Source organism: Oncorhynchus tshawytscha, linkage group LG07 (genome assembly GCF_018296145.1).
Source record: "Oncorhynchus tshawytscha isolate Ot180627B linkage group LG07, Otsh_v2.0, whole genome shotgun sequence".
Classification (NCBI taxonomy): Eukaryota; Metazoa; Chordata; class Actinopteri; order Salmoniformes; family Salmonidae; genus Oncorhynchus; species Oncorhynchus tshawytscha.
The window spans coordinates 7,365,974-7,389,951 of record NC_056435.1 but is presented as its reverse complement, the minus strand read 5'-3'; the positions used below and the strand labels follow the sequence as shown (position 1 = coordinate 7,389,951).

The following is a 23,978-nucleotide window of genomic DNA, read 5'->3' as shown; positions in this document are numbered from 1 at the left end:
TGACTATACAAACCCAATATATATTATTGCACATTATCAATATGGATGGGTATTACACAGTTCCAAATTATATCAAATACTATGTCCATAGAACATCATACCTGGGTGAGTCTTGACTGCCAACCCTACTGTATATGAACATGTAACAATTACAGTTGATGATCAATATGGATGCCCTGTTCCATACAACCCATCGACTTGACCTGCTGCTTTGTCTTCCAGAAACAGAGTTCTGATGATCTAAATGCGTTAAATGGACATTCGAGGCACGGGAGGTCACTCCTCAGTTCACAGGGTGATGCTCGGGGTGCACTGAAGTGTGACGGGGGGTTTGCAGCTAAGCCGAGCTGAAGAAATCGGTTGTTTTTCTTTTCTTCCTGGCTTTTGTAATGTTGCCAGGACAAACAGTTACAGGGGCGGGGCTAAGGGAGGGTGTTGGGTGCTCCTATAGGCTGTCGTAGTCTAGCCAAAGTCACATCGTGGTGGAGATCTGTGTGACTCACCAATCACGGTGTATCTGAAATAATCAGGTAAAAATCCAAGGTGGGGTGAACATCATTCAGTTATGTGATCATTCAGTTAGCTGTTGATTCTAAACAAAAATGGCTATATGGCCTGAATGAACTTCACAACAATAAAAAATAACACTCTACAAGATCACAAAACATAGGGATATTACATATAGGATCAATTTAAGTAAATAAGCAACAAGGCTTAAGCACTCTGATGTATATCATGAATAACACACTAAGGGTTGTTCTTACTACAATGGGAGCTAGAGTTGTATTACACCCTCACACAGTATGCATTCAATATCCATTGCGCTATCACTGCTAAGCATTTGAGCGATTTTACATTTGAGTCATTTACATACAGAGCATACCGATAACTGTTATACCCGTAGTAACTGTGTCTGAGCACTGTGACCACAGGCTCTATTTCTCATTCCATCACCCACACATCCCACTTCACCACCAGATACAACTGCTTTCCTGTGCAGCCCAGCTCACAGGGGATATGAAGGACGATGGAAAGTGCATCTTGCCTTTACTCTCTTGGCCCACAGTTGACCTTTTTTTTTCAAGCGGCACAGAAAACCAAAGTAATCCAATTATGTTCATGATAAGCAGGAGAGAGAGAGATAAATATTCACTTACCATGTCTATTGATGATACAGGTCCGATGCTATTGACGTATATGTCGACGTCGATAAGCGTTGGTTTAACTGAAAAATACAGAAGGAGAAATCACTGTAAAAGCACATTTTAACAACAACCAAGTGTAGTAGCACTGCCAAGCCTAGGGTGCCATGTCGAGAGTGTTTGAAAGGACATGCCTACATATCTGTCGTTGACTCTGGTCGACTTTCAACCGTGTCTGAGGGAGGAAAACACCTGACACATATTGATTTTGGGGGTGAACTATCACTTATCATAAGTGATGCTTATACGAGAAGTGGTTCACCAGTTTCATTCCAGGCAGTCACCTTTCACTTGAGACATAGGAAACTGTTTTCCGCACGGCTCAAATCTATTGAAATAACATGCCATACACGATTCCAACCCTACATTTCACAATTCAATTTAAAGCCTGTTCTCTGTACCTAATCTTACAAGGCGTCGCTGTAATGAGCAGTTCACGCTTGCGTGGCTAAGTGCACCTCTGTCATTGCACATTAGCCTCTTTCATAGGCTTTGGCAACTTCGGCAATTAACTGTTGAGGTGGTGCAGTACACACATCAGACTATGACAGAAAAATACCCACAAAGACCTATTTTAATTGCGACAGGGTGTAATGGAGGAATAGATATGAGAGTTTTGCCGAATTCAGACGCAAGAAAATAGCAGAGTACATTAGTCTTTTTTGAAATGTGTCTTTTTATGTATTTATTGTTTACTTCAGTTTATTTAGTAAATACTTCTTTTTTTTACATTTCACTGTAAGGTCTACCTACACCTGTTGTATTTGGCGCATGTGACGAACACAATTTGATTTGACAAGACATGATTAAGTTCCACTTTAGCCACTATCATCAAATAACACAATGTACATGTATGGCAGCAACTTTTTTGAAGTCACTGGGTAAAGTACTTTCCTGGGGTTCCTGGGCACCCCTGGGTGCACATTTAGTTTTTTTGTCCTAGCACTATACAGCTGATTCAAAGAACCAACTAATCACCAAGCTTTGAATCAATTGTGCAGTGCTAGGGCAAAAACCAAAACATGTTCCCAGGAGGGGCCCCAGGACTGAGTTTCGGAGACCCTGCTTTAAATGAAGTAAAATGGTGCTATTGGAGTATTATTCAAAATAGTAGTACAATAGTTTCTGTCAAATTCAATATAATCATGACATATGGGAAGGTGAATGCACTGCCCATACGAATCCCCATATGTTTAATCTACGCTGCTTTGACTTGAGTTTGTTCACTTACTGTTATCTGTGATTTATTCGCGCCAAGGCCGGCCCTCCCTCCCTCCCCTTCCTGATCAAGCAAGCATGATTACAACTCCCCATCTGCAGAGTAAAATGCCCCCATGAGGGTTTTAATGGAGGAGCAGCTTTTACACCCAGTTAGCCTGTCAATGTGATGAGAAATACATTTGCCCTAGTCAGCCCCGCCGGTCTCATTCACCATGACCGCTCAATTCTCCTAGTTTAATTCCCCATACATTGTATTAAAATGTTTTCTGTTGCCTTTGCATTGCTGTTGTCTGGTCTGATCTTTACTGAGCTGGCGTCATATGTATCAAGTGTCTCAGGTAGGAGTTCTGATTTAGGATCAGTGTTGACTGTTAGATTACATTGAATATGATTCCATGGACAGTGGGATCCTGATCCTAGATCAGCACCCTTATTTTGAGACAGTTATAAGCTATATGACAGGCTCTCCAGTGTCTTTGTAGCACATGGGGATGTGTGAAACGTACTACTCAGCCTGTGTCACCACTTGTGCCGCTGATTCATTAACTGTTCGGTGGCGCCGTTTGGTAGAGAATTCGGGAGGGTGGTCACGTGTGCTAACAAAGCAGATGTCCTGGGTTTGAGCCTTGGTGAGCCGCGTGACAGACATTATGCCTTGTCCAAGGTCTGCGTCTCGTGCTCATTTACTGGGCTAAATACCCTCAGTAAAGCCTCTCTCGTCAGCCTCCAGTCGCTTTCTTCCCCTCTATCTCCTGTCAGCCAGAATTGTGACAAGCTAATTTCATCTTTCACAACAACAATCCAAACACAAACATCTTCAGATGAGATCAATGGGCGCCGGGTGATATCTGTCATCTGTCTTAGGAGTCGTGTTAACAGTGTCTGCATCCCAAATGGCACCCTATTCCCCATATTGGGCTCTGGTTAAAAGTAGTGCACTATAAGGGAACAGGGTGCCATATGGGATGCAGTGAGGGTTAGATCGAGCCTTGCTGCACTCTGTCTTCTACTTCACTCTGCCAGACAGACAGAGGTCATTAAAAGCGAGGTGGTAGACAGACATGACCTAGTGTGTTCTGGGAGTTTGGGGACAGACTATATTAAAACAGGAAGTGAGACATCTCAGATGGCTGTGTCCATGGTCTCAGCTGCATCCTGAAACTAATATCCTCTAATTGTCCTGATCAAAAGAGAGACTAGGGGACGAAAGCCAGAGAGAGCTGTAGTTGATAACCACAAAGCATTTACTGGTGACAGTATTGCTGTACAATTAAAAAAGTACATTTGAAAATGTTAATGAGACCCAATTCAATCAATCACATAGTGGAAAATAAATTCTATGGGTATAAACATAATGTAACTACAGAAAGGACAGGTGTAGTTTTTGTGTTGATTAGCTGAGAAATACATATAGAATCCATACAGGATCTCTGACTTGATTTGTGGTGTGTTGGTTTTGTCACAATTAACACTCTGGCTGCATTTACACAGGCAGGCCAATTCTCGTTGTTTTTCCACAAATTGGTCTTTTGGCCAATCACATCAGATCTTTTTCAGAGCTGATTTGATTGGTCTGTTTTGGCTGCCTGTCAAATACGCAGCTTCTGACTAACATTTTGAGTGAACCTGCATTGTTTCTCCTTTATCTGCAATTGATTGAATTAGGGACCCAAGTCCACATCATCTCAACATAATTTCATGTTGCCTCTAACCATTTAATTGATTTTCATCTGCTCCCCATGTCTTGTTAGGGTCCCTGACAAGACTTATTAGGCCATTTTCTTGAAAAGTAGACACAGACTGGGGACACCATGTTTTGGGACATGTATTTCGATCTAATCTCACCAATTACGCACCAAATAGCAGGAGTATATGGGCCTGCTTTGGGAGGAGAAAACAACAGCAAATTAATCTGTTGCTGGGTTCCAGTGTTTGTGAATGCCCCGGCTAAATATCTGAGAGTCCCTTTAACGATAGCACAGGGAATGGGTTAATAGCCTATTAATCAACCAGGCCCTGCTTTACTGGAGTTGAGACCTGTGAGACCCACACTAACAGTATTAAGATCAGCAGAATGGGAGGGGGCATATGGCTATAGTTCATTATATGAGAGAGACTTTGAACATGCATTATGCACCTCTGGCGATCCTATCTTCATTAGGATGTGTGGTTCTGTTTCAGGTCCTGCCATTGTGGCTCCTGCTAACCTGATCACTGTAGAGCCGGAGGAGACGGCTGAACTTTATCTGATGGGAAACAGGTAACATTAGGTTGAGTGATCACTGTTATTTTCTGACGGAGGGGTATCCAAGATGGATGCTCAGTTGCTTGATATGACCAGTGAGGTTGTTTCCTCCATGTGTCTGTGGGTAATTTATAGCATCAATCTTGTACGGTCCACAAGTGGGACAAGTTGGTTGATATACAGTACCAGTCAAAAATTTGGACACAGGTACTCATTCAAGAGTTTTTCTACATTGTAGAATAATAGTGAAAACATCAGAACTATGAAATAACACATGGAATCATGTAGTAACCAAAATTCCTAATATATTTTATATTCTTCAAAGTAGCCACCCTTTGCCTTGATGACAGTTTTGCACACTCTTGGAACTTTCTTAACCAGCTTCATGAGGTAGTCACCTGGAATGCATTTCAAATAACAGGTGTGTCTTGTTAAAAGTTCATTTGTGGAATTTATTTCCTTCAATGCGTTTGAGCCAATCAGGTGTGTTGTGACATGGTAGGGTTGGTATACAGAAGATAGCCCTATTTGGTAGGAATAGCTCTATTCTTGCCATATTATGGCAAGAATAGCTCAAATAAGCAAAGAGAAATGACAGCCCATCATTACTTTAAGACATGAAGGTCAGTCAATCTGGAAAATGTCAAGAACTTTGAAAGTACTGTATTAAAGATGTTCCGTCTTACACATTCTAAAAGGGCAGATGGGGAATGTAAAGAGTAAGCAGCAGACAGACAGAGGACCCCCACACATCCCACCACCCACCCTGAAGCATATTCAGTTCCATATTACATCCCCTCTTTCATTTAAAAAAAAAACAGAATAAAGATTAGTTGTGCATTAAAATCGTCAGGAACTGTTGCTTCCATTAGTATTATACTGTATATTTCACAGTAGATTCTGACAAAGTCTGGGGATTACACTGAGCTGGTTCCAAAGCCCTTTGCATTTGAACTGTGGAAATAATAATTTGTATTCCCCCCTTAAACACCCTAGTAATCCTTAACAATGGGAGGGTGGAAGACACTTAAGAAGTTGAACATCCATAAGCATAACCTCCATTCACACCCTTGCACCTCAGCAGTGCCCGTATCAAACCAATCAAAGTATTGCATGATTCTCTGGGCAACTGCTAGATTCAGGAAGTGGGGATGGCCATGGTGGAACTAAATGAGGAGTCAGAGATGAGTGCTCCCCTGATCAGATGTGGGTTCCATTTAATTGAGTGTCTGTCTGTCTGGGAATCTCGGCTCTCCTCTCCGGTGGGTGATCTAACCTAATTACGTTTTCAGGGGGCTTAAAATAGAGAAAGGGGTATCAGGCATTCCCTGTCTGCTGAAAGGTTGCGTCAATGTGTCACTGTGGAGAAGCTTGAGAGGACTGCGTTTTCCCAGATTAGCCAAGCTAAACCTATAGTATTCTAAAAGTCTACTAATCTACAGCCATTATCCATCTACTACACCTGAAGTAGATACAATGACAAGACCAATTTTGTGGGCCCCTGTTCTGAAATCAATTTAAATAGCGAACTGGATTTTGCGAGAGGACTGAGACTATCCAGTGCAGTCAAGCTAATAAGCCTTTAAGATTCTACAAGTTTACCGCTCTCTGACCGTTGTCCAGCTACTAAACCCGAGTAGATGAAATGTCCAGACCAATTCTGTGGCCCTCTGTTCAAAAAATAACGTTTTGACAGAAAACTGTGTCCTGTGTCTCGGATGACATCACTTAAAACCAGGGATAACGGCTCTGGAAGAATACATAGCTATCGTCAAGGATATTAACTCAGCACAAACAGCACAAGAAACTCAATGGCATTACCATCCAATAGCATACCGTCAATAACAGTCTACACAATCCAGGTAAAGTTGCACCACTTTCTCCAGCCAACCTTGCCGAAATATCTAAAAACCGATTCCATCTGATTGTGATCCAGCCAATGCAGCTTTAGCGCCGGAATCTCCATCCTGAAGAGATTGCCTGAAGACATTTGCTGAGGGCAAATGTGGAGGCTGTGCAGTCACATCTGACCCAGTGGAAATGGGTCAGTGGAAATGGGTAGTGGGTGTGCTGTTCTGTGCTGTACAGCCAGTCGAGCATTGTGTCTGGGTGAGCAAGGTTCATCTCCCTGAATAAGTGCCATCCAGAGTCAGAAAGGAAAATGAGTGTTGGCCTTGGATTGCCTTCATTGTGAATCTGGATGGTGTGATTTTGAAAATGGTTCAAACTCAACGTGGGGCCAAGCTTTGCATTGTGCTAAACTACAGTTTGTGCTAAACTACAGCAGTGCTACCCCCTCCAGAGTTATTGTCATAGGTGAAAATGTATAACTAATGTTTAAAATGCATCTTTGGGAGGGGATAAGCATTTCCGTTGAACAAAATCGGCCACCATGAACAGGGATGTTCAGAAGAGCAGCCGCATTCATTCTAAATCCATTCGTGTCTGAGGGCAATTTATATTTAACAGTGATGCACCTGCGTTTTGTCAGAAATCAAAGTCCCTCTTCAATCATTTCCAACAGCAGCCTGACTAATGCCGGGGTTGTTAATTCACACTTCAAAAAGATAGACTGGAGTGAGGATCTCCTCTTACCCACCCACACACTCTATGCAAACACACTCACCTTCACATGCCATGCTCAAACACACACAGGCAAGCACGCTCTCTCTCTCACACACACTAAAACACACACACTATATATATATATATATATAAGCCATGTTTTAGTTACTTGTCAGAACTTTTTGGGAAATAAATATGTATTCCCATTAGAAATCCTAACCCTAACTCTAAACCTAACCCAAACCTTAACCCTAAACCTTAAACCTAAAATAGCATTATAACTTTTCAGGAGATGCAAAATGTCCTGACTTTCCAGAATTGTTCTTATCTTCCTGTCTTGTCAGGACATTCTGGTCCAGACAAATAGGAAAACAAGTCCACACACACACACACACACACACACACACACACACACAGAGAGACTGGTGTAGGTACGTGTCTGATGAACGTGACACTTTCCCATGTGCTACAACAGCTGGCAGCGGGTGGCCATGCCACTCAGACAATTAGCAACATCAAGTGTTACTCACACTCTCACACCCTTCAACCTGGAAATAAACCCGTGACTTACATCTTTCAAGTGGACATGCCCTGTCAGCCATCAAACATAGCCCAACACATCCAGCCTAGCCCCATAGAGATCTAAAGGAGCAACCTTGCTAGAGAAGCAGCCAAGGTTCAACTCTGTTCTCTGTGAATGAATCCCTCTGAACTCTCCACTGTGCCCGTGCCTGCACTGGAGGAGTGCCACGTGAGGAATGCTACTTCCTGAGTTTGATGCTGATGTACCGTGGTGTGATTCCCAAACTGGGTGGTGCATCATCTTGGCATGCTGAGGAATAATATTCTGACCCACTTTGCCTAGGATCCCCTGACAACCCAAAAGGAAGCTGACATAATAAGGACACAAAAGCAGCCACTTCAACCCATGTGAGCTGAACCGGGAGATGCATCAATATCCATAATCTGTGAGGTTGGAGCTCTGAACTCGGGGATTACAATGTTCCAAGGTGCAAAGCATTGTAGTATACGGCTTGTATAACAGGCATGTAATATATTCATACATGTTTATGAATATACAATGCATATTATGGGATTGTACAGCATTCAAAAAGGAGCATATGTCTACAGTAAATATGTGGTTTACATGGCCACATGAATAAAAGACAATAATACAACTAGAATAAAGAGTACATTTGGCCCTATTTGTAATACATTACATCTGACCTTCAGACATTACTGTAAAACCCCTACATGCAAAAGGGGCGGACTGGGACAAAAATTTGCCCTGGTATTTTATCCACACCAGCCCACATCACTGAGCGCACTACCAACTCAAAGCAAACTGTCACTTGCCACATCCTCATGATGATGGTGGCAAATTACGACTTGCTTTTTGAAAGTTCTATACCTTGAAAACGTGATTGCTGACATGCAAAACATTATGGGACTGTATCAACAGTGTACTAATACATCAAAAATGTATATGTTTTTTAAGGTGATTATTCCTTTAAGCTTTATATGTTATAAAAGCCAAGCTAATGACTAAGGATATATTGCAAATTAGAGCCTGTCATGTGTGTTCCCCTGAATCAACACATACCCTAAGTATCAATTACTAATTACTAACATTATCCCAAGGTGTAGCTGGTGCCACTACCTTTTACAGTTGGTGGCACCAGCCCATGATTTGGTTGCCCACTGATCAGCCAAAGGCTCATTACAAATTAGTATAACAGTGAAATTAAAAAGTTTTAACAGGCCATGTCGCTTTTTTCATATATATATATATATTTTTTTAATGGTGTGTGTCAATTTTGACCAGCACACCCATCTACAAAATGATCCAGCCCATCTGGCATCTGCTAGAATTGCCAGATGACCAATCTGCCCCTGACATCATCATGCAATGTATATTAGTCTTTTTATTTATTTTATTTCACCTTTATTTAACCAGGTAGGCAAGTTGAGAACAAGTTCTCATTTACAATTGCGACCTGGGCAAGATAAAGCAAAGCAGTTCGACACATACAACGACACAGAGTTACACATGGAGTAAAACAAACATACAGTCAATAATACAGTATAAACAAGTCTATATACGATGTGAGCAAATGAGGTGAGATAAGGGAGGTAAAGGCAAAAAAAGGCCATGGTGGCAAAGTAAATACAATATAGCAAGTAAAACACTGGAATGGTAGATTTGCAGTGGAAGAATGTGCAAAGAAGAAATAAAAATAATGGGGTGCAAAGGAGCAAAATAAATAAATAAATACATTTAAAAAATACAGTAGGGAAAGAGGTAGTTTGGGCTAAATTATAGGTGGGCTATGTACAGGTGCAGTAATCTGTGAGCTGCTCTGACAGTTGGTGCTTAAAGCTAGTGAGGGAGATAAGTGTTTCCAGTTTCAGAGATTTTTGGAGTTCGTTCCAGTCATTGGCAGCAGAGAACTGGAAGGAGAGGCGGCCAAAGAAAGAATTGGTTTTGGGGGTGACCAGAGAGATATACCTGCTGGAGCACGTGCTACAGCTGGGTGATGCTATGGTGACCAGCGAGCTGAGATAAGGGGGGACTTTACCTAGCAGGGTCTTGTAGATGACATGGAGCCAGTGGGTTTGGCGACGAGTATGAAGCGAGGGCCAGCCAACGAGAGCATACAGGTCGCAATGGTGGGTAGTATATGGGGCTTTGGTGACAAAACGCATGGCACTGTGATAGACTGCATCCAATTGGTTGAGTAGGGTATTGGAGGCTATTTTGTAAATGACATCGCCAAACTCGAGGATTGGTAGGATGGTCAGTTTTACAAGGGTATGTTTGGCAGCATGAGTGAAGGATGCTTTGTTGCGAAATAGGAAGCCAATTCTAGATTTAACTTTGGATTGGAGATCTTTGATGTGGGTCTGGAAGGAGAGTTTACAGTCTAACCAGACACCTAGGTATTTGTAGTTGTCCACGTATTCTAAGTCAGAGCCGTCCAGAGTAGTGATGTTGGACAGGCGGGCAGGTGCAGGCAGCGATCAGTTGAAGAGCATGTACTTAGTTTTACTTGTATTTAAGAGCAACTGGTGGCCACGGAAGGAGATTTGTATGGCATTGGAGCTTGCCTGGAGGGTTGTTAACACAGTGTCCAAAGAAGGGCCAGAAGTATACAGAATGGTGTTGTCTGCGTAGAGGTGGATCAGAGACTCACCAGCAGCAAGAGTCGACATCATTGATGTATACAGAGAAGAGAGTCGGTCCAAGAATTGAACCCTGTGGCACCCCCATAGAGACTGCCAGAGGTCCGGACAGCGCAAGATTTGGTTCTTAGTTGCCACGATTATATGTACATGTGAAACTTTTAGAATCGTGAAAACAAATGAAACAGTGGTGTCTGTGGTGGCGTTCATTATCATATTCATCCAATTATTGTATTGAATTATGCTCCTGCTATATGTACACTGAACAAAATTATTAACACAGCATGTAACATTAAAATGCCACTCTAAAATGTGCATTTGAGGTAGCATGCAATTGGCATGCTTACTGCAGGAATGTCCGCCCAAGCTGTTAATAGAGAATTGAATGTTCATTTCTCTACCATAATATTTTATGACCAGCATTCAGTTTCTGACAACTGCCTTTAATCTAGATTCCATTTGTAATCAACAAGGGACATATGGGAGAGGGAGAGCGTTGTGTCACGGAAACTAACCTAGGCCTACTGTACAATACAGTGTCCCACTCATCGTTAATGGGCTACTATCATTCCTGTAATCTGGGTTGGCCATGTACTGGTAAACAAATAGGCTACCAAAATGTGTATCTGTTTATCTGGAATGATTTCCTACTCCTGCTTGGTTGATTAGGTTGTCAGGTGAAGCTCTGAGCATGTTGATGGGAGAAAAAAAACACACAAAACCACCAGTGAGCGAGCACCGCGCCCGAGGAGGCCCTTTCAACACTATGGACAGCGCGCTTCGTCATCGCGCACCTTCAATGGCTTATCACCAAAGCAATTTAGACACTCCATTGAAAGTTTTTATAATATCCGCAGTAAAAAAAATAGACAAATGTAACTCACCTCCAATATCAGGGCGTAGTGTCTTGTCGTAGTCCTTAAGTAAGTTATTTAATATGAGCGTTGCCTCGGCCTGGTGGTTTTTGGGAGCCAGCATCTGATTGACAGTAGTGTCCTCATAGTCCCCATCGTAGTCCCTTGGGTCTGGGTCGGAACTAAACATAGAAAAAATAAGTTCGTTTTATTAATAAAAGCTAAATCCTCAATATCACAGACATTAGATTATAATTCATGCATTAAAAATCGATCAGTTTTTGAATTCAGTGCATAACAAGTGCAGATGAAACCAAACTTTGAAGTGAAATCGTACAATAAGTAATTTATTGAACAGAAAAAATATATAATCCAAAATCAAACATCTCCTCAACACAAAACCATTTACAGCGGACGTTCCCGGTCTTACGAACAGTAATTAAACTAGGCTACCTACAGAATTTAACTACTTAGGCTACCTATTTATTATGTGATAGAATATACCATTAATATGAAAACACGTTCGACAATGAATAACGCAAATGGTAAGTATAAATAGCTATTTGCCCAAACATTGAATCTGAAGTTCAATTAATTCTCTGCAAGCGCGACGGTGTTGTTGCGTATCAAAGGCGCGCGACATACACAGCACATAATAGGCTCTAATTGATTTAATTCATTTTACCACAAGTCACATTTCGACTATGTAAAAACAACACCTATTATCATAACAGCAAAGAGACTTACCGCACCCGTTGGACTGACAGAAGTAAGAAAGACACCAGCAACTTGGTTGTCATTGTTCATGAAAATGACTTATGATGAAGACGGTGGAGACTTCTGCGTTGTTAGAGCGATGAGTATAGGGAGCCAGGGAGAAGGAGCGGTATATATAAACTGGAACTATGCACCCCGAGTATAGTTTCTTATAGGAAATCCATCAAATCTCCTGATAGTCGACCATGGATTAGGTTTAATTCATCCGCGTTCAGAAGTCGCCGAGATTGTTTGAGCCGCTCGGGTCCTTCTTTGCAACGTCAATGATCAACGTCTTAAACAGCAGCACCCCACCTCCTTCCGTTCCATTCAATTACAGTAACCAGTTTATGCACCGACATGATGACGTTATTGTTCACAAGGTACAGTAGGGCGTCTACCTACAGACCGAGACTCGTAAAAAGCCTTAAACATTAAAGTATGCAAGCAACATCTTAACTTTAACTAGCCTATTCACTTTCACACGTTTTTCATTGCAAATTGTAGCTCCTTGGATTACATATCATTATCAATATTGCTATAAAACGCTTTTACTTTAAGATAAATGATCACTTGATATATTTTAAGCAGAAAGCCATGGAAATGGCACCATATCCTCTCAAAGTTGCTCCCTTTCTGAGAAAAGGCTGGTTGCCTACAACGCTTTCCCAACCAAAGTCGTGCTCTCCCTGTTTTTAGGAAACATGAAAATGTACAGTAAACTATCGCAGGCTAAACCCTGATACATAATGCTATTGGCCACTTCGTGTTGGTAGCGTTCGTTTTTAGTATCCTTTACTTTCGATTAAACCTATAAAATAATCAACAAAACGTGAGGAAGTTTGCACTGAGAAGCCAGACCACTTCCATTCGGCTGGCGGCAGTACTGCAATTTAGGGCTACTATATCTGTCTGTCCAACCTGGTCTCAGAGCATTTCACATTATTCTGTACGTAAATCTGATATACAGTTTTTAGTATGATATGTTTGTTTCATATGGTATGTATTAATTAGTGAATGTCCACCACCCATTTCGTATGATATCCTACAAATTACAATTCTTATTATATGTTGCGAATTTACAAAACATACAAAATGTTGCAATTTTTCAAATGTACAATAGGTTACGGATTTGTAAAACATTCGTTGTGTTACGAATTCTTGCTAGGTAGCTAGGCGGATAACATTAGCTAGCTGGCTAATGTTAGCTAGGCTAGGGGGTTAGGGTTAGCTAAAAGGGTTAAGGTTAGCTAACATGCTAAGTAGTTGCTAAGTAGCTGCAAAGTAGATGAAAAGTAGTATGTAGTTGGAAAATAGCTAGTTAGCTGGCTAATGTTAGCTAGGCTAGGGGGTTAGGGTTAGCTAAAAGGGTTAAGGTTAGCTAACATGCTAAGTAGTTGCTAAGTAGCTGCAAAGTAGATGAAAAGTAGTATGTAGTTGGAAAATAGCTAACTAGCTAAAATGGTCCGTGTTGAGATTCAAACTCACTACCTTTAGGTTGCTAGACATTCTCGTTATACACCTACTCCCCCCCCCCCACCAACCACCTTACTGTTGGTTTTGCTTTAAGTAACCATCTGTCTTATTCCAAACAAAATATATCATACTAATTTGAGTGTCCCAGGTTTTCATTTACTATGTTACATCTTGTCTATGAGACCAGGCTGGTCTGTATGCCAGTGGAATAATACTGTACAGCGGATTTACCTTTTGATGTCTCAGACCCAAGATATAATCTGCCCTAGTAGGAAATAGCAGTTTCCCATGTATGGAGCAGGAACGCAGCCACAGGAGAGGGAGAGAGAGGCTTATTTTTCCCAGGATGCATATTATAATCCCACACCAATTAGAAAGCAAGCACCCATCTCTCCCATTTTGTCAAGCTAATGCATTTTGAAAGATGTTCATGACATATAAATACATCTGAATGAGGAAGTATTCTTCCAAATTCTCCAACCAATAGACCAATACCCCTGCTTTCTCACAGGTTTGATTCAAATAGATGGCGTATGTGGCTTTACTGTGTAATACAAGTAGCCTAATATACAGTGCCTTGCGAAAGTATTCGGCCCCCTTGAACTTTGCGACCTTTTGCCACATTTCAGGCTTCAAACATAAAGATATAAAACTGTATTTTTTTGTGAAGAATCAACAACAAGTGGGACACAATCATGAAGTGGAACGACATTTATTGGATATTTCAAACTTTTTTAACAAATCAAAAACTGAAAAATTGGGCGTGCAAAATTATTCAGCCCCTTTACTTTCAGTGCAGCAAACTCTCTCCAGAAGTTCTGTGAGGATCTCTGAATGATCCAATGTTGACCTAAATGACTAATGACGATAAATACAATCCACCTGTGTGTAATCAAGTCTCCGTATAAATGCACCTGCACTGTGATAGTCTCAGAGGTCCGTTAAAAGCGCAGAGAGCATCATGAAGAACAAGGAACACACCAGGCAGGTCCGAGATACTGTTGTGAAGAAGTTTAAAGCCGGATTTGGATACAAAAATATTTCCCAAGCTTTAAACATCCCAAGGAGCACTGTGCAAGCAATAATATTGAAATGGAAGGAGTATCAGACCACTGCAAATCTACCAAGACCTGGCCGTCCCTCTAAACTTTCAGCTCATACAAGGAGAAGACTGATCAGAGATGCAGCCAAGAGGCCCATGATCACTCTGGATGAACTGCAGAGATCTACAGCTGAGGTGGGAGACTCTGTCCATAGGACAACAATCAGTCGTATATTGCACAAATCTGGCCTTTATGGAAGAGTGGCAAGAAGAAAGCCATTTCTTAAAGATATCCATAAAAAGTGTAATTTAAAGTTTGCCACAAGCCACCTGGGAGACACACCAAACATGTGGAAGAAGGTGCTCTGGTCAGATGAAACCAAAATTGAACTGTTTGGCAACAATGCAAAACGTTATGTTTGGCGTAAAAGCAACACAGCTCATCACCCTGAACACACCATCCCCACTGTCAAACATGGTGGTGGCAGCATCATGGTTTGGGCCTGCTTTTCTTCAGCAGGGACAGGCAAGATGGTTAAAATTGATGGGAAGATGGATGGAGCCAAATACAGGACCATTCTGGAAGAAAACCTGATGGAGTCTGCAAAAGACCTGAGACTGGGACGGAGATTTGTCTTCCAACAAGACAATGATCCAAAACATAAAGCAAAATCTACAATGGAATGGTTCAAAAATAAACATATCCAGGTGTTAGAATGGCCAAGTCAAAGTCCAGACCTGAATCCAATCGAGAATCTGTGGAAAGAACTGAAAACTGCTGTTCACAAATGCTCTCCATCCAACCTCACTGAGCTCGAGCTGTTTTGCAAGGAGGAATGGGAAAAAAATTCAGTCTCTCGATGTGCAAAACTGATAGAGACATACCCCAAGCGACTTACAGCTGTAATCGCAGCAAAAGGTGGCGCTACAAAGTATTAACTGAAGGGGGCTGAATAATTTTGCACGCCCAATTTTTCCGTTTTTGATTTGTTAAAAAAGTTTGAAATATCCAATAAATGTCGTTCCACTTCATGATTGTGTCCCACTTGTTGTTGATTCTTCACAAAAAATACAGTTTTATATCTTTATGTTTGAAGCCTGAAATGTGGCAAAAGGTCGCAAAGTTCAAGGGGGCCGAATACTTTCGCAAGGCACTGTAGGCTACTGTATAGCCTATCTACATGCAACATGCATACACAGAGGATATAGGCTACTGTGACTGAAAACCATCCATTCTGTTTGATAATTTCTCCCTCCTGAAAACAGAATATAATAATATGGTAAAAAGCGATTTCAGTGTACTAATTTAATCAAATAATGTACATACATTTATTGACACTTTTTAGTCACATAATCCATTGATGCATATGCACTATGCTAAGCTACACCCTCATATCGATGAGCTATCATGTGTCTTTTTCTCAGCGTAGCATTGAAATCGCACATTTCTCCCTGCCTGCTAACACACACCGCAGCTGTCCACTCCATAGGAGCACCACCATTTGTCATCAGTTAGGGCTTAAATTGGAGGGAAGCACACAGGGCTCCTGAATGGAAAAGCAACTTAAGCGGAACTAAATCCTTGACAAACAGATGTATGGCAGATGTGGCTGCCACAGTGACTGATGGGATGGAATCAGTCCTCTCTCTCCCTACACAACAGAACCTCCTGGGCCAGTATTTCTGTAATCCATCAAGTCATCAGTGCAGTCCCCTCCTCTCCCATCCTTTGCTAGTTGCTATTAGTGACAAGGGATAGCTCATACATGACACCTCCATGGGGTCATGTTCCATTTGTCCCCTTTAAGATGTATTCTAAGTCTGATTGGTGAATTTTCTTTCAGAGGGATGCTTCATTGTCAAGTGCTTAACAAATTAAAAACATTTGACTGCGACCTCAAATTATGTACACATTTACACCAGTACAAGGAGAATAGTACACATAACTAATTAATATACTGTATCTGAAATTACATTAAATAGGTTTGATTTGTATTGGAATGACAGCATGTAATGGTGTGGCTAGTGGCAATTTACTTTGTGAAAGTCCTTTATCTTGAAAACATGATTGCTGACATGCAAAACAATTTTGGGACTGTGTCAATAGTGGACTAATGAAGAAAATACATACAAGTTTTTTTTTTGTGGATTATTCCTTTAACACAAGATGTCACATAGAGACATACAAATAAAGAAGTATTTTAGTCACTGTCTCTATATACACGAAGAATGTCTTTGTTGCCTAGGAGATCTGAATATAAAATAATAATAATACATGTAGTTATTGCGTTATCTACAACATGATACTTTAATGAGAACTGTAACGTCAGTGACATTTAAATTATCCATCCGTCACCAATATCATATCCATAATTATCTATCTATTCTCTCTCTGTACACGCTGTGTCGAAGAGTTTATATGATTCTAAGCAACAGCTTGTTACATATAGGCTGTATCTCCATCTTTTACTCAAGTAGGGATTCTTTTTTCTTCCCAGTATGGAGACCTTGAAGCACAAACTTATTCTTTCTTGTTTCATCCATTATTCTTCTTTCTCTCTTTCAAAAAAAAGATACCATCTCTGAGTCTCTTGAGTCTGTAACAAGAAAGTAGGTGTTACCACAGAGGCACCATGCCCCAGAGCCATACCCACATGCTCTCCTTCCCGTACCCTGAACAAAGCGCTCTGGGCCTGGGGTGAGGGTGGGTGGTCGTCCCCATGTGGTTGGTTCTCTCTCCAGGGGCCATATCAGATAGTGTTTAACAGGTACAAGCTCATTATCCCAGGCTAATTAGATCCTAGCGGACTTCAGGCACTGGGGCCAATCTGGTCATGACACAATGAGGATAGGACAGCAGTGTAGGAGGGATGTGTTCAGTAGGGCAAATGGTAGCAAAATGTTTTGAAACGGTAAATTAAAATAAGTGTTTCTTACTGGACAAATCCAGGAAGTCCCTTCCTGTTTCAGTCCGTTTTTCCCCCCATTTGATGCCTAAGGAAAACGTATCCTGTTATAGTACACGAGTTCAACCTTTCACACCAAAGGGCAGCTCAATACTTCAAAGTAGGCACCCTCTCCCTCTAGCTTAGGGAAAACACTTCCATTGCAATTGAAAAAGTCAGACCTAATCAACCAACCATTTTATAACTTGGTAATGATTAGAATGTTCCGACTGTGCACTTTCACCTAGGTTGATTAGACTGTATCATCAATTACATCACAGCGTTGTATCTTGCTAGCTTATTTGGCCTCTGTCTCCACAGTTAGACCCACGTTTGTCAAAAAATTATTAATCTGTACATTATATAGATAGAGGTAAGAAATAGTAACATTTTAAATTGGACAAACAGTACATGTGAGATGGGCAAAAATGACAAAAGTATAACAACGTATGTATCCAATAGAGATAAGAGAGATTTGTCCGCAGCATTATACAAACTTCACAAACTGACTGGAAATGACACTGAAAATCATTATTCGCCACTTTCCGTAACATCCTAGCTTCCGCTATCTTACTTCATACTACTAACACAGCATGTGTTTCTCAGTCTCCTATTCTTCAAGATGACAGGGTTATAAACAACAACATAAATGCCATGACCGTTTTCAATTCATTTGAGGCCAGGACAAATGTCCACACTGCAACATTTCAAAAGGTCCTTGTCGAGTTTCACTTTCAAAATGCCATTGATTTTCACTTTCAAAATGTCATTGTTGAATTAAAGCAATGTACAGTAGGTATAAAGAGGGAATATCAAGGCAAACATGGGTAGAGTATCTCTCTAAAAAGCTTCATGCAAATGACAGTATGAGAAAGACAGAACCCATCTCCCATCCTTTGTGACACAGTATCATTTTCTTCAGCAGCTTGTAGGCCAATATGGTTGAAGGTAGGGTGGTGTGTTTGACAAAGACACTATGTTGGAGCCAATATGTTGACTCCTTTGATGACCGGTTCTCTGTTGAGGTAGGTAGCCCAGTACACTAGGTTAAAGGTTCCAAATAGGACAGGGAAAACTATCCGGGACATTTTGTCGATTTTGCTCACGCTGTTGTAGGTTTTCTTGGGGTCCAGGACTTCTGTTTCAGACGATCTTAGTTGTATGGAGGTGCTGTTGGAGATGGTGGAGATAGAGATATCCTTAGTGATGTTGGGGGTGTAGTTCACTCCTGCTGTACAGACGTTGTTGGGCTTCTTAGAAAGCACCATAGGGTCCCTTTTCTGTTGAGATAAAACATTTAAAATGTATCATTTAATATTTAATACGGTACTATTTGTGTTGGATGGATACAAATAGTCAGTGTTACATGTCGACCCACACAAACTGGGGCTAAACGGTTTTTATTTTAACTGAACGATTTCTGTCAGTAATTATTATGCATGTACAGCATCAACGTTTCCATCACGTCATCGCAAAAATACGACCGTAGCTCTCTATCACTTTTCAATGGTGCGATACGTGCTGGGACCCTCCATGGACTCACCTTTGGGTGCTGAGCCTCCATGGCCTTCTTGCCATCCCACGCCCAGCTCCTCTTGGTGAAATAGTTGACGGTGGCAAACTCGATAAGCGCGGAGAAGACGAACGCATAGCACACAGCGATGAACCAATCCATGGCTGTGGCGTAGGCCACCTTAGGCAGCGAGTTGCGAGCGCTGATACTGAGAGTAGTCATAGTCAGCACTGTAGTGACACCTGATAGAAAAGCAGAGACGTCATGTTCATTAGGGCACACAGTGGAAAAGGTTTTCAAATGTTTTGCAATGGAAAAAATCAAATAAGAGTTACTAATTGGACAAGGCCATGTAGTCCCTCCTTGTTTCAGTCCGTTTTCTTCCATTCTCTGCCTAATGAACCCTACCCATGTATCATGAGTGAGCTACAGGTTGTAATATATTATTTAGTGTTTGGGAATCGAGTGGTTGACATAATCTGTAGTGACGTGTGGAAGCTGTAGACATTTTGGGATCATCAACTAGATTCAGCCACGGGCACATTTGTTCTTGAGCGGATGGTCAGGGGGCCGGAACATAATTACAAATCATTTGTAGACTGCAAATAGACCGCAAGAAGACCAAACAAGTATAATATTTCACAAAAACATAATCATTTTAAACATTGCTACATTTGTATTCAATAACATACAGTATACAGTATATACAACAGTTTGTGAACACACCTTCAAATTAGTGGATTCTGCTATTTCAGCCAAACCCATTTGCAGACAGCAGTATTAAATCGAGCACACCGCCATGCAATATCCATAGACAAACATTGCCAATAGAATGGCCTTACTGAAAAGGTCAGTGACTTTCAATGTGGACCCGTCATACAACAGCTCAGCCGCGAAGTGGTAGGCCGCACAAGCTCACAGAACGGGACCGCCGAGTGCCGAAGTGTGTAGCGTGTAAAAATCATCTGTCTTAGGTTGCAACACTCAATACCGAGTTCCAAACTGCCTCTGGAAACAACGTCAGCACAAGAACTGTTCATCGGGAGCTTCATGAAATGGGTTTCCATGGCCGAGCACACAAGCCTCAGATCACCATGCGCAATGCCAAGCGTCAGCTGGGGTGGTGTAAAGCTTGCCGCCATTGGACTGGAGACGCGAATGCATAGTGGCAACTGTAAAGTTTGGTGGAGGAGGAATAATGGTTTGGGGCTGTTTTTCATGGTTCGGGCTAGGCCCCTTAGTTCAAGTGAAGGGAAATCTTAACGTTACAGCATACAATTACATTCTACACGATTCTGTGCTTCCAACTTTTTGGCAACAGTCCTGTTTCAGTCCCTTTCCAGCATGACAATGCCCCATGCATAAATAGAGGTCCATACAGAAATGGTTTGTCAAAATTGGTGTGGAAGAACTTGAGTGGCCTGCACAATGCCCTGACCTCATCCCCATTGAACACCTTTGGGATGAACTGGAACGCCGACTGTGAGTCAGGCCTAATCGCCCAACATCAGTGGCCGACCTCACTAATGCTCTTGTGGCTGAATGGAAGCAAGTCCCCGCAGCAATGTTCCCAGAAGAGTGGAGGCTGTTATAACAGCATAGGAGGGACCAACTCCATATTAATGGCCATGATTTTGGAATGAGATATTCGATGAGGTGTCCACATACTTTTTTTGGTCACTAATAATAGCTCTCTCTATTATGGGTGGGAATACTTTGGAATAGATTTTCAAAATGAAAATCACTTCGAGCTGATTTGCTGGTGTTTTTACAGTCTTATTTCCAACAATAAATAAATTAAAGTATAAAAAAAACAATGTATTTATTTTTGCTCAGAAAACAAATAAAATCACCCGCCAGTTGGGAAACCCTGCTGTAGACATTCAGGGTTTTTTAGGGACAAGAGAAAGGTGTTCATCACCTGTGAAGTCTATAATTGCCTGAAAATCTATTTCAAATTGCCGTCATCATGGATGATACAGATAATTGTAGTTTAACCAGGTCGTTATTGTGAAAGGTAATGTGTTCTCAATGACTTATCGGGCTAACTAAAGGTTTGAATAAAAAAATCTAACACGATTCATGAAAATTGTGATAAGTGTACAGTATGTGTTGGGTGATGGGGCAACACATAGTATCCATTTTGAGTTGAAAGTACACTTTTTGCTAGAGTTGATCCAAGTGGTTGTGTTGAGGTCATACTAACCGAAAACGGTCCTGGCTGGTACAGATTCACGGTTGAGCCAGAAGGACACCTGGGACAGGATCACGGTCATGAAGCAGGGCATGTAGGTCTGAATGACAAAGTAACCAATCTTCCTCTTCAGGTAGAAGTGACACATCATGACTGTGTACTGTCCTGTTGGTTTAGAGGACGGTGGGACAAAGAAATGAATTATTGCGGTGGTAACAACGATGGAGATATACAGTAGAAGGACATAGTGAATCGCTAAGTCATCCTGCATTTTTATATAATTGTATTATATATATGATAATTTTATCGAACTTTATAATATGCACTTTTTTTTAAGTGTTATATATATTTTTTTAAACACATGACAGGGATGCAACAATCGGCAACAAATATAATTATCTAAGAAAATAACTATGCAGATGAATAAAATATGATAGAAAATGGTGTCGCTACAATATGTATGTTTTACACTCAATAATGTGACAGTTTCTGTCTGAGGTAAATGTTTAGAGGTAAAAAAAGGGGAGAGAAAAAAAACAACATATCCTGTTAACCAACTGAAGATTGCATTTGAAGCTTTAAAAAAAATCCTTTCCAGCTTCCCACAGCCGGCGCCTGATAAACTATAGAAAATCCACTGATGACTGCTGCGTTCTCCAGGCAAAATCCGATTTCTGTATCTCACTAATCCCCTGTCACAATCTGCATCCTGCCATCAGGGAAAACGCTAGCTCAGTCCTGCCCACTCACTCAGCTCGGCTCTGCTCGGCTGTGCTCTGGCCTCGCACACTCGACAAGGACGCGACGCTACCAAATCTCCAGCGACTGACGGACAGATATCTGCACACCTTAGCTCTTAGTTAATCACAATTCTCCCAGGGGTGTGATGGAGGGGGGCTGACCTGGTGCCCCATGGGAAGTTTGTGTTTCTGTGAGCCAAAAGGACGCAGGGCCAACGCAGGCACCATCATGTCTCCAGCCCCAGAAGCCCCAGCTAGCCGGCGTCTTCTCGGCCCACCGGGGAGACACCCATGACTCCCAGCCTCTCTCCGCCTCGAGCGAGCGACCGACCGGGGACCGATCTTCCATCCGGACTGTTTGCTATTGATGCATGGAGCCCGATGAGACTCATAGAGGAATGAACATGTACCTTTGGTGGATTTTACTGCAAGGATTCTGGAGCGTTTATGGGGAACTTCCATTCATTGCAGACAATAACGCAGCCATGTTGGTCAACTGGTGAGTACTAAGGCAACGGTGGTCCCAGAATGTTCTTGAAATACTTTACTTACATGTAAATATGCAAATATAAATAAGAAAACAACTGGAATAGGCTGGGTTTTAGGATTATGTCCAAAGGAGACATTGCATAAAGGCACACTGTTCTAAACCCAACTAAGGGACTCCATTTTGCAGGATAAACTATATTTCCCTCTTTTACCAAACAGTGTACTATATCATTTTAGGGGAGTACGGTACTTATTTTGTAAATGTACTGTGAGGGGATATAGGATGTCATGTCTCTAAACCGAGCCGTTTGATAATCTCGTCTTGATTTAGCCATAGAGGGATTGTACCTAAGATTAGGCACATGCTAATTCAAGAACCACAACAGAACTGACCCACTGGATTCCCATCGGGGACAGTGAACTCTACTGACTTGGCCCTGGGCCAGACAGACGGCCTACAGCCACCGCCTGACCTCCGCAGCTCTCATTTGTCTCTTGCTGGCAAGCAGAGTGGGCAGGTGGAGGAAAGGAGATGCGCAGAAACACACTTTTAGCTCACGGGCCTACTGAAGTTTGGGGTCAGTCCACAAATGGACTATAGTTGACACTTTACAGTGGCCCCGCAGGGAAGCTTATAGGATCCTGTTGCCTACTTAACAGGCAGGGAGGGTTTTAGTTCTTATCCATGATCAAGGGAGATTGCCATGGAGGGACTGTCCTGCCGCTCCTCTCCTTTCATGGCCAAAGAGTTAAACGGCTGTGATGATGACTCTGACTGGGCTGGATGGTTTCTGCTATTCTACGCACAATACTAGGGAAATCCACACTTTTAATAGCCATTCTGCAGACAGCAGCTGATGTATATTACAATTCCACTTTACATAAGGGAATTAAGCCTTTCAGTCCCACGTGTCCCTGCCCGGGAGCCTGGGATGTCCAATCCCTTGGGGGGCTGTGATGTCGTCCTCTTATGCAAAAGCCTGATGGGGCAGTCAACATGGGATTAACCCTTGACTCAGGACAGGAATAAGTGAGTCCACGTGTAGCCTAAGTGACAGCTGGCTACTTCCCTTCCTGCTCTTGCTCCTTCTCCAAACTATTTCCTTCCCCCCCTCTAGCCTATAGTGAAGTACAGTGGAGTTTGGAGAAGTCAAACTAAAAATGACATTGAAAGGAATATGACACTTTCCCCAAAATATAAATTCCCTAACTTAATCGCCAAGAGTCTACTGACACACTTGTGCGTCAATCTAAGTAACATAATAACAGAATCCCCATGAAAATCGGTCAGTTTAAGATGGAGATATTTGCATGGGCTATGTCTGAATCCACCTCATCCGCCTACGTCAGCGTTCCACACCTGCGGTGGAAGGTGGCCGAGCTACATCGTTGTTTGTCAGACCAGGAGACATCCCGGGCTTTGGTCTTCTCACGAAAACGTCTGTAGCGTCCGAACGGTTTGGCCTACCAATTAAGATGACCACTCTATGGAAAGATGAGGCTTTCGTTTTGCTCTACGACCCCCAGAAGTGTCACAGGACTCGTCTGAAGGT

General features: G+C 41.9%; 3 protein-coding genes across 5 annotated transcripts in view; 1 reads left to right on the top strand and 2 right to left on the bottom strand.

Moving 5' to 3' along the window:
- LOC112253728 (gamma-aminobutyric acid receptor subunit gamma-3) overlaps window positions 1-12,890 on the bottom strand; it is a 40,878-nt gene extending 27,988 nt beyond the window's left edge. For both annotated transcript variants that reach the window (XM_024425692.2, XM_024425693.2), the window contains exons 1-3: window positions 12,018-12,890; window positions 11,301-11,452; window positions 1,158-1,225 (exon numbers count right to left, since the gene is read on the bottom strand). In XM_024425692.2, coding sequence (XP_024281460.2) covers window positions 1,158-1,225; window positions 11,301-11,452; window positions 12,018-12,070 — 273 coding nt within the window. In that variant the 5' untranslated portion in view covers window positions 12,071-12,890. The remainder of the gene's footprint in view (window positions 1-1,157; window positions 1,226-11,300; window positions 11,453-12,017) is intronic.
- A 2,758-nt stretch (window positions 12,891-15,648) lies between these two features.
- Window positions 15,649-23,978, bottom strand: part of LOC112253731 (gamma-aminobutyric acid receptor subunit alpha-5-like) — a 32,186-nt gene continuing 23,856 nt past the window's right edge. The window contains exons 8-10 of the mRNA XM_042323982.1: window positions 21,209-21,361; window positions 19,033-19,244; window positions 15,649-18,769 (exon numbers count right to left, since the gene is read on the bottom strand). Of these exons, the coding sequence (XP_042179916.1) occupies window positions 18,464-18,769; window positions 19,033-19,244; window positions 21,209-21,361 (671 nt within the window). The 3' untranslated portion in view covers window positions 15,649-18,463. The remainder of the gene's footprint in view (window positions 18,770-19,032; window positions 19,245-21,208; window positions 21,362-23,978) is intronic.
- Window positions 21,936-23,978, top strand: part of LOC112253730 (gamma-aminobutyric acid receptor subunit beta-3-like) — a 56,821-nt gene continuing 54,778 nt past the window's right edge. The window contains exon 1 of one of the 2 annotated variants that reach the window (XM_024425695.2): window positions 21,936-22,435. In XM_024425695.2, the coding sequence (XP_024281463.1) occupies window positions 22,308-22,435 (128 nt within the window). In that variant the 5' untranslated portion in view covers window positions 21,936-22,307. The remainder of the gene's footprint in view (window positions 22,436-23,978) is intronic. The other variant, XM_024425696.2, reaches the window with a different exon arrangement.